Raw genomic sequence first — 11,604 nt, 5'->3', positions numbered from 1 at the left:
TAGTTCTGGGGTACGAATGTTCCCTACAAACTGTTTACGTAGAGGAAAAGCCGCCGCCGCCTAAGTATCGGTTTTAAAGTACCTGTCGAAATTTTTATTTATATTATTGAACCGATATTTTCCGATAAATTCCTGTTGACATGAATGTTCGTTTAAAAAATTAAATAATTCAGGCAGTTTACGAATCTGAAAAGACGGAATTTTATGCAAGAATGAAAAAATACAATATTTGAGCACCAGAAAATACGACGAATTCTAGCGATTCAGAGGTGTATAGACGCAAACAGTGTCATGAAATAGTTGGGTTGTTTTGTTCAAAACCCGAACCCGACCCGACCCCGATAATTTGTAATTTGAAAAACCCGAACCCGACCCGAGCCGAAAGTTCAAAATTTCAAAAACCTGGACCCAACCCGAACCCGAGAAGCTTAATTTTGCAGAACCCGAACCCAACCCGAAACCCGTCGGGTTCGGGTCGGGTCCGGGTTTCGGGTCCAAAAACCCGAACCCGACCATCTCTACTATACACTATACGGACTGGCAACAAAACACTTGTATCTCGACCGAGCGCTCGAAAACGAATAAATCCCAACAAATTAGTCTGCCTACTCCCACTACTTCAAGTGCGTTCGGAATCTCATCTCAGTTGAATCTGCGACGGTCTTAGAATACATGAAAAAAAAAATCATGCAAAAAGTGAACTGAGTCAAGTTTCCGATGCATCTTTTGAGATTCAGCAATATGTTTTGTTCGATACCATCCGTCGTCCCAATCCCCAACCTTTTTAATCGTCAATAGACGCCTAACTAATAGAAATTCGTTTCACCTGCACTTGATTTTCATGATGATTTATGAAACTTGAACAATTGCTAAGAAAACGAAACAGACATTTGTTGAGTATGTAGTGGCAGATCCAGGGGGAGAGTCCTGGAGTTCCGGGTCACGCCCCCCGCCCAATTTTTTCAATTCGTTGAAAAATTTTAGTTTAGTTTAAATTAAAATTTTTCGACGAATTGAAGCCCAAAATCTTTTCAAATTTGATCACCAAAATTGATTTGTGTTTTTTTCGCATAACGTATTTTACAATGTTCATTTCAAAATCGAAATTTCCGACCCCACCCGATTTTTTTCTGGATCCGCCCCTGTGAGTAGGAAATGCCGCCCCCTTATTTTACCGCTCGGGGCGGTTGCCCCCTTCGCCCCCTGAAACACCGCCACTGAGCAGGTAGAACCATGTTTCGATTATACAGATGATTCAACACGATTCTTAGCCTCGCCAGCGCTTTGTAAGTTCGAATAATGATAATCCACCGATTTTCGCAATACGTTGACCGGTCGGAGCTGTTACTCGCGAGATGTTCGCATCAATGAACCTACCCGCATACATATCTCGATGGTAGCACTAACAGCAGTCTGTCGAACGGACCATGGAGGGAGTGATAATTACCCGATGGTTTATGATTGATCAGCTCAATTTACATATTTACGTAAGTCCAGTAAGGCAAAAAACTTCTGCGCCGTTTTATTTTTTTTCCAACGCGACGATCATCCCATGAAAAATGCACTTTTCACGTATACTGCCGCAAGAATCTGAATCCGAAACGAAGCCTAATTTAAAAGCATAATGCATAATAATAACGCTGGGAAAGCCACTTTCAATATCATTCATTGGGAAAGCAGAGACACGAATTATTCGAGTACATATTACCATTTGTGCACGCGACCGAGGGCCGGTATCCAGAACTGCACCGGTGCACATTGGAAGAGGGGACGGGGGTGTATTTCTTCTCACTCATTCGCAGGGCTTTTGAATTGCCGAAAATGATTTCCCTTTCCCTGGACCAGCGACTGTCGGCGACACCAGCGCACCACACCGCTGCTACCGTCACCAACAGTGAGAGCAAGAGAAGTGGCTGCAAAGTGAAAGCATTGGCACATTAGCAATTAAAACGATGCTTGGGATTTCAGTCGCAATGTGACAATCAATATGAAATAAAATGTCGATTACCGTCCATCACCTTGCATTAATAATGCGGATATATTGCAACTGTTGGGGTCAGGGGGGAGCGGCGGTGGAACTGAGTAGCATTTTAGCTTAATCGAAAAAGATCAACTCAGTCAAATTCTGAATGAAACCCGAAAAAAATATGCTCGCGTCAGCTGCATAGGAATGGTTTGTTCACTCTTATACTAGTCGATAAAAAAGATTATTTCAATCCTATTAGCTACATACATTGCAATCATTACTTAGCTCCTAACGAGAATGTTTCAATCACAAGCGATTACTGTATAAGGCACAAATATATCTGTGTTTCAATCAATCATTCAACAGATGGACTCTCATGGCGTTTCTCCGTCCTCGTCAAAGTCTGCACTTTTGCGTTCTCTTTTGATGGCATCCTGGCTGTTCTCCTCCGTTTTCATTCCTTCGAAGTAGAGCGAAACGATCGAATGCTTCCGGCAGAAGGCCCACCACCAGCGGAAACCGGGCTTTCCACCGAACTTAAACCGGTCCGCCTTGCTGCGGTACGTCTCGAAGCGGGTCAGAAACTCGAGAATACTCATCAGCGATTTTTTGGTCCGTTTGTTGTACGGTGAGTTGGTAGTGTCGCAGCAAAATTCCAACACGGCCGCCTCTTCCGCGGGGCTCAGCGCGAGATCTTGCAGGACTGCCATGCGGTGGGCTTTACCGAGGATGTTGTCGTACAGGGTTCCCTTCGGGATGTTGTACTGGGCGGACGCTTGGGTGAAGCGTAACCGTTGCGTGACGACGGCCGCGATCGCTTCCTGCAGCTGGGCCCAGTTCCAGGCGGGAACTTTTTGCTTGGTGCGAGATTCTGTGTTTTTGGAGAGGGTGGGAGTGGGAATGCATTGTTAGGGAAATTCATAACTGTGGGAAACCGACGTGATACGTACCGTTTGTTGTGGACTTCCATTCCTGGGAATTATTGATCGATGTCTGTAAGAGATAAGAAAAAATTGAGAATAGCAAACAAGCATCATATAATTTAAAATTTGAATATCTAATTTTTTATCGCATTTTTTCACTCCTGCAGATTTTAGTTTATAATCTCCAAGAAAACGGTTCAAAGTACAGGGCAAATCTGCTAGTTTCAAGCAAATTAATATAAACTTAAAACCTAGTACTCTGCTACTCAGAACAGTTATACGAGCCCCAGCAAAGATTTTCAACTTCAAGTAAGTGTTTTTAAAAATAGTCGTACGAATTTCATGAAAATTCTACAAACTACGTAAGGTTTTTTCTATACTTTTAGTAGCCCTGCCAACTTTGGGAAACTTTCATGAGCTGAGTGATTCCATGAGAAACCGGCCGACCACAAAATATGACCATCGTCGATTCGAACGAAGCTTTGAAGTTGTGTTCGGTTTATGAGTCTTCATTATTTTCTCTGACAATTGCAATATTTTTGTACAAGAGCAATTTTTCAAAAGGGCGTAAACATTTCTAAGTGCATCAATTTAAAAAAATTTTTTGTTCGGTTACTGTATTTTATACATCAAAACTTTCTGAGAACGATTTTCAGGGAATGTATAGTTATGTACGAAAAATATACACTGAAAAAATGTGTCATTTTTCACAAAAACAAGAATTTGCGTTAAAAATCTAAATTGCCAAAAAACCTTTTTTCTATTTTTTTATATTTTGTCAACGAAAACCTAAATAGAAAAGAAACATTTTGAATGTGATTGTATGATGGAGAACTAACCGGTAAAAAAGTTTTTCTAACAATAACTTTATACAGTTATGGTTTTAAATTTCATACTAATTGACATACAAAACTGCAATTTTATTACAGAATATAATTCTTAGTCTTACTTTAAATCAAAATGTATTTAACAAAAATCTTCCTAAATGCGATAGTTTTCGATATATTTGAAATTTGGACCACAACAAAAACAGTTAATTCGTGTGATTATTAAGTTCTCCATCATACAATGACATTCAGAATGTTTTTATCCTCTTGAAGTTTTTATTGACAAAATATAAAAAATTAGAAAAAATGGGTTTTTTACAATTTAAATTTTTAACACAAATTTTTGTTTTTGTGAAAAATGACACAAAATTTTTTTCAGTGCATATATTTTTCGTATATAAATATTTATTCTCTAAAACTCGTTCTCAGAAGGTTTTGCTGTGTAAAATATAGTAATCGAACAGAAATTTTTTGAAATTAATGCACGTAGAAACGTTTACGCCCTTTTTAAAAAATTGGTCTTGAGTCAAAATAGTCTTACTGATTGTGGAAAATGTTTAGTCTTCCATGCCGATGAAATTTGTAAAGTTTCATAGGAATCTAAGATGGTCGGCCAGGATTTTAATTATTTTCAGACGGATCTTCGTGGAATTTCTCAGCTGCCAGTTTCTGCGAACCTCTAGAATATCTGAGAATTACTTTAGAATCTCTGGGATGTCCTACAAATTCATAGGATTTCCGACAGAATCCTAGCATATCCTGTTTATTTCAAGGGGGTTCATACGAATCTATGGACCTTCAAGAGAACATTTTGCAAAGTAAATAGGAATACTATGATATGAATTTAAAGAACTATTAGCTATTCTTTAAGCTATTCAAACTTTAGAAAATTCAAATAAATGTCAGAAAAATATTGCAGGATTTAATGAAGGTATGACCTACATTGTTCAGGAAAGTCTAAGTTTTGCCGCGATGTCGGCTAATTTCAGAAAAAAAATCCGGATTTTTAAAAAAGATGAAATGAAAATGCAACGAGCTTCTAAAAACCATACAAAATTCCGCGATCTCCTACGAATTCGAAAAATCTGTAATATTTAATGGAATTCTGGAAAGCTAATTACTATGAATTTCAGGAAATCCGAGTTTATCGATGATTACGGATTTTTATAAGTGTTTAATTGTATAAGGTAGTGTAAAAAATTTTTATTTGTAAGACCATTTCACAGTAAAATTCAAACGGAACGCATGCAGTGGGGTACTGGGTCATTTTGTTCCCAAAATCCCCTATTTCTAATATTTTTCTGCTCCGTGATGCAATTCGTACATATTTTGCAGTTTTTCTAATGTGAAAAAATCTCAGGGATCGAACGGAGCCTTTTTGATCTTTGTCCGAATACGAGAAGCTGGGGTTATAGAACCTTTTGTTATTCATATTAAATTTGATCATTTTCTCGTTCATATATCTCTAGCATTCTTCTATCAATTTTCATAAAATGTATCTTGTTGAACGTAAAAAATTCTTAGGATTAAATCAAAAATAGATTCGCAACCAGTAAAATTCAGAAACATTAAAAATTTTGACATTAACTCTACAAATCACATTTTTTTAAATTGTTTGTCCTAAAACCTCAACTTACCCTCTTTTCCCAGGAATGAAACTATTTTCATGTGATTCCTAAGAATATTTCACACCAAAAGTAGTAAATTAAATAATAATTTATTGTTAAATGGAGTTGATATGAGCGATATAATGATAAAAATGTGAAATCGACACTAAATGTCAGAAAATTTGATGTTTATGAATTTTACCGGTAACGAATCTATTTTTATTTTGTTCCTAAGATTTTTCCAGTTTCAACATGGTACGTAGATATATGCAATAGAAAATGTTAAAATTTAATATGCATGACAAAAGGCCCTATAACCCCAACTTCCCGTATTCGGACAAACGTCAAAAAGGTACCATTCGATTTCTGAGATTTTCTCACATAAGAAAAACTGTAAAATATGTATGAGTTGCATCACCAAGCAGAAAAATTATTGAAAATATTGGATTTTGGGGACAAAATGGCCGAGTACCCCACTTTCCCGCATTTTTCGAGAAACAAAAATATCTCTATTCAAATAATAAGGTTATTCCCTTCAAAAAAAAGGTATGAATTGTATTTTTCTGAGCGTTATTTCAAAAGTTATACCATTTAATATATTTTTCCCCAATTTTTTCCCATATTACCAATTGCGAAAATTTCAAGCGAGGTGGGCGGGGGTCTAGAATGGTCCAAATGATGTGAAATTTGGCATCTGAGCTTACTTTGACATTTGCCTTCGAGAATTAAAAAAAAACTTTTTTTTTTGCAATGCCCTAATGCAAATAGATTGAGCAGTAATGAGTTAATGAGTACACAGCGTGCTTCATATGATGGAAGAGGAAATGCAAGAATTTCTGCTAATTTCAGAAAACATCTTCAAACTTAATGGCAACTAGCACCTTCATGCAAGTATAAAACCGGCGATGTTCGTCAAAACACAATTGTCGGGATAATTACACTATGTAGCACTAAGAATCAAGCTAAACGTAGAACAGAAAAAATAGCCAAACCCTCGCTAGGGTTGTACAAATTAGATTGATTTTATGAGAGCTATCGAGTTTTATCATTAGATAGGTAGGACAATCTGAACACGCCTAAAGTTGAAAGTTTTTTTCATTTAACTCTTCGGTAGTCGTGTTATTATCTACATTTAGGCGAGTGCCTAGAGCTCTAAGGCGATTACGACTGAATTTCATATCGTTGAGCACTCAGTGCACCGCAAAACTTCCAAAAAGGCGTTAAATGTAGAGCTGATCCGTGTGGATCAGTTTCTACTTACCGTAAACCGGAGTGACATTGATCACTCTTCGAAGTAATCATTACATATTTTTAGACGCAACGCATTTTTTTCGAGTTTAATATTTTTAAACCATGTACTGATGTATGGAGAAAAAGACTGGATGGTTTTATCTAAAATTGTCCGTTTACAGCTATTTTTTCAAAAATGATATCAAGTTGAAGTCCGTTTACGTATTCCAGGGTGACTTTGATAACCTGCATGTTCACCCACATTAAGTTATTGATGTCAATGCTTTTCATTCAAATTCAAATTCAAATTTGTTTAAACTAATTCTAGAAAGATACTCATTGTTCAATAGATGTTAATTAGTATTATTCAAAGTATTTCAATGTACTGTAAAATTCGAGTAACCAAAATTTGTATAATTTGTGTCCAACTAGAATAAAAGATTCTGAAAACTTTCAAACGTTGGAATATTGAACAATAAAAAAAATGTTGCGAATTTTAGCTTAAAATAATTTGAAATTATTGCCAACTAGTTTCACAAAAAATGTATTATAAATAAACAAACTCTTAAAACTAAATTTAGCGTATCCCAATCTAAAGGAAAATAAAAACTCGCTTGTAATTTATTACTCTTGCTCAAATCCGAGATTTATTTGTTTTTTTTTTTAAATAGACACTTTACGAAGCTTCGTAAAAATCAGGTGAAGTCAAATTTCGGTTTTTTGTAGTTTTTGTACCCCAAAAACCGAACAATATACTCAAAAAGTATAACAAATCAGTATTTTATAAGTTTACAGTAAAAATCAATTCAAATTAAAATGATTCGGTAGACTATTATGGTTTAATAAGCGATCTACGAAAAAAGTTTCGAGTGATCAGAGTCAGCACGGTTTACGGTATCTAGATCAATGCCAACGTTGTCCAAATATAACTCAATATCACTGGAGATTCTGAGCATGATAATTTTAAGCTTTGGTGTCTTTGATAAAATTCATTTGGAGGATGTCCGAAGGCGAATGACCAGTTTGGGGTTCTCCCACTATGCGGCGCGCCTGTGAGTACACAATCATGCAGTACATGGGAGGTAATGGTTTATCTCAAAGATTTGATTATTTTGGAAGACGGTTTTTCGGAAAAAAAATCTTCAAGACGTCAAGGACTTAATGGTGGCGAAGCGAAAATTTTGGAATTCGCCCGGTAGGCGGCGCTAGTAAACACGTGGTTTTGCTATAATGTTTGTATCACAAGATCCGTGAAGCTTAATCTCACGAAAGTTATCTATAAACAGTTATAAGCGTAATTGTTTTTTGTTTGAGGATGATTCAGCTCAAGCTGTAGTGTTTGATTCTCGGAAGGGTTCCCTGTCAGAATCACTTACTACAATTGCAGACGAGACAGAAAATATCTCCCATTAATCCTTTATAAGGCGGTGGAAACTATATTCTAGCCTTTTCGTTTCGCGCATAAAACAGGAATAAGAAGTGATAAATGATTTAATTTCATGAAATCAATGTCTTAAGAATCTGGCACCTATTATTTTTTTAAGATAAAGCAAAAACTTTCAAATTGGTGAAGACTTAAAAAAATGCAGCGAATACATTTTGGATAATAAAATTACCTCGATTTTGAAAAAATACTCTAAGGTAATTCAGATTTGTAAAAACATTTTTTTATCCGAAAACTTGTTTTATGAGTAGAAAAATTACAAATAAAACAATAAACAAAAATTACAAATAAAACAATAAATTTAATTAAAATATGTGGCATAAAAGCTGCCACTGCCCGTTAAAAATGTCAGCTTTCCTAATGTTTGATGTACTTCAAACGAGAACAGTGCGAATATAGAAAGAAATAGAGTTGAATCAGAAATTCAAAGAAAAATTAAGGTGGTTTACTTCTTATTGTTCGGTTATCAGTAAAATGAAAAATGAGATCACAGATTTTAGACGTATAGTTTAGAATGAAATTTATTTAAAAGCTGGTGTAAGATCGATAAGCAATTGGTAAACATACTTTACTACAAAGAGGTGAAGATACACTAGCAATTACAAAAATGAATACATAAAAACTGGCATGACGTCAGCTTGCATAAGCTCCCTATACCTTTCTTCAGAAATAGAGTATCATGAAATGTTTTTTACCGGGCGGTGGCAACTAGATTGCCAACTTTTTCACAACAATATTTATTACGAAATAAATGTAAATATGTTCTAAACTAATTGAAAATACCGTGTTTAATTAATATACCATTAAAGGGTTAAAACACTGCTAAAGTCAACTCCGCTGCAATTATGTGCTGTGTTATAATTCCGATTGCGATATTGAGTGTACGGTTCATATGTGGGGATGTTGAGATATCATGTTCGCGTGAGAACAAGCGTTTATATGTTCGCGCTTGAGATGGCGTTTTGGAATGTATTTTTAATTATCGTAGCGTTTTTAAATATTTTTGAGGTGTGAGTAAATAACTTCACATATATGAATTCGTTTGTATAATCGTTTAACCGCTAGTATATTCGCGTCACCCATGGTTTGTAGTGTACGGTTCAGATCTAGATAAGGATTGAGTTCCCTTATATCACTACTTATCCGGTCATGATACTCTAAGACTTCCTGTGATGAGCATGTTTTTGAGGCATTGCCAAGGTGCATAACCCTAAGTGGTTTTAGCCCTTTTAAATACAATAATAAAATAATTTTGTTTTAAACGAAGACTGAAGGCATTCACCTAGATTACTACGACCAAAAGTAGGGATATAACCGACTGATAATCGCGTGGGAACAGACATTGGTATGATCGCACATGAGATCGCGTTTAGAAATTCATAATTGCTATTACGTTGGTCTAATCGTTGGATCGTTCTCACGACAGCGTTATCGTGGGTGTGTGTATGCGTAAATGATCGCGTTTGCGATTGGGTGTGTATTATCACGAATGTCTCGAGCATTTGTATGCTATTGTACCCGTTCTTTTTGTCGTGTGGGAGTTTGTATGTCTCATATGCTAGCGCGTTCATAATTTCGCGTGCACTAATGCGTTTCTATAAACGTGTGGTCGTTTACATATTCCCGTATGCTTTTAAGTGTCGCCGAAAGCAAAAGAAGAAACAACACATGAATTAAATATTCATTCAGTAAAGGTTGGATGGACGTACGACTCGTATACTACAATATATTAGAAAAAGACACTAGATATAGTGACATTTATGCGCAGTACGGCAAAAAAGTAATTGAAATGAAAGGTTCGAAAGGAAAAACATACTACTCGCCCCCCAGGTCTCTTTGATTCACTACTATCAAGGCGTATTGAAATCAGCTTTTTAAATTAACTTTCTGTTAGAGGACAAAATGAAGAGCTACAATAATGTTCAATAGAATATGGATGGTTTTCTTCCTTTCTGACGCATTAGATGGATATTCAATCCATTCAGACTATGGAAGGGTTCTATATACAGCTATAGTCTATTTTCATAAAGATAGGTGCTTCCCTAGCAGTGCTAGAAGCTGCCCAATTTTTACCTTCCAATGCTCAATGCAATTCTGCAAGAATATTTACAATAGTCCAATTGCATGGAAAACGTAGCCAAAGACAGTCTCAATTGATAAGTTTTATCAGTTTTTAATAATATTGCACTACAATGAAGATATATGAAAAAATCATATTTCGATGTCAACGTAAACTGTCCTTGGCAGCACTGCTCCATCGGAATCCAATCAAACTAATAGTAATAACTTCGCTTCTAGAGCTGATCCATGTTACTGCTATTACTCAAATGAAAAGCTATAGTCACATTCATTAGCCTTATTTGTTTTTGTGAGCAAATCTAGCCTGAATCAAAAGTTTTAGCTGATTAAAAACATTGTTGTCCACAATCAACATGGGCATGAATGGGTTTACACACCGCTTGAGGCCAATTGCAGTGGACCGTGATTATGAAAGTGATATTGAGTGTAGGGCTCAGATATGCGGGCGTAGGGACCTCACGATTGCGTGTATCATCGCGAAGAGCTCGAGCGTTTGAATGTCCGTGTTCGATCGCGAAGGTCTCAACCGTTTGTATGTTCGTGTTCGACCGCGTGGGTTTTTGTATGTCACGTGTGCAAGCGTGTATGTGGCTGCGAGTGTGGCCATTTGCACATTCGCGTGTGCTCTTGAATGATCGCACGGACCGTGAATATGATGCTTAATTTTCAGTGTGGGCTTCAGATATATATAGATGCTAGAAGAAAGTTAGTTCCTCATATCACTAGTGTACCTGTTCATGTCGCAATGAAACATGTTATCTAGTGTATATGAGCATTATTTTTTGATTGGTTCTAGGAGCGAGGGTAGAGACTTCAGGACGTGAGCAATACATGATCACCCAAGCACGGGCATTTGTAGGTTCACACTTGAGTCCACGTTTGTAAATTTATAAGTGCGTTTACTTTGTCACCGGGGTGTTATCATGTGTGGGAGATCGTGAGCGTAGATGTGCGAGGATTATCGCGAAGATCATCTGGTATAATGTCATCTTCGGGGTATTGGCGTGGGACACATCAAGTTTCAAAGAGTTCCAAACCAGGGGTCATCGTCAAGCCCAAGGTACCTATAGAAAGAACTTGGCCCAAAACCTACTTTGTACATTATTTCGACCATGGCAAAAGTGGGTAATAAGGGTCGCCAAGTTCAGTACAAAATTCAATCACAATGTACAATAGCTTAACTAAAAAGATAGTTGTCGTACCCTAAATTTCTATTTGATATATACTGATTTAGTTAAAAAGCCGCCGGACCACGTCAAGTTACAGTATCATGCCAAGGGCTACATCATGTGCGTAAGTCTGTACTAATACAAAGTTCAGCCCAGAAAGAAAATTTCTTTATGAATCCAAGCAACACACGGACGATGATAAAATTGAAGTTCGTTTCCACGATAGAAAACTGGATCTATAGAATGGGAAAATATTAACTCTAAGCACATACCCCAGTTAGATCCCTATGTGCCAGTCTATTACGTAAAGCAATACGCCGAGGAAAATCTAATCAACTGCAATCAATACCAGGAAAGTC

The 11,604-nt window shown here is 36.6% G+C and overlaps 1 protein-coding gene across 1 annotated transcript in view; it reads right to left on the bottom strand.

Moving 5' to 3' along the window:
* Nucleotides 1–2,078: 2,078 nt before the first annotated feature.
* The window catches only part of LOC131689113 (uncharacterized), a 106,678-nt gene continuing 97,152 nt past the window's right edge, over nucleotides 2,079–11,604 (bottom strand). Inside the window, exons 3-4 of the mRNA XM_058973949.1 lie at nucleotides 2,917–2,959; nucleotides 2,079–2,837 (exon numbers count right to left, since the gene is read on the bottom strand). Coding sequence (XP_058829932.1) covers nucleotides 2,341–2,837; nucleotides 2,917–2,959 — 540 coding nt within the window. The 3' untranslated portion in view covers nucleotides 2,079–2,340. The remainder of the gene's footprint in view (nucleotides 2,838–2,916; nucleotides 2,960–11,604) is intronic.

Source organism: Topomyia yanbarensis, chromosome 3, assembly GCF_030247195.1.
Source record: "Topomyia yanbarensis strain Yona2022 chromosome 3, ASM3024719v1, whole genome shotgun sequence".
In the NCBI taxonomy this organism is placed as follows: domain Eukaryota; kingdom Metazoa; phylum Arthropoda; class Insecta; order Diptera; family Culicidae; genus Topomyia; species Topomyia yanbarensis.
This window is presented reverse-complemented; position numbering and strand designations above follow the sequence as displayed.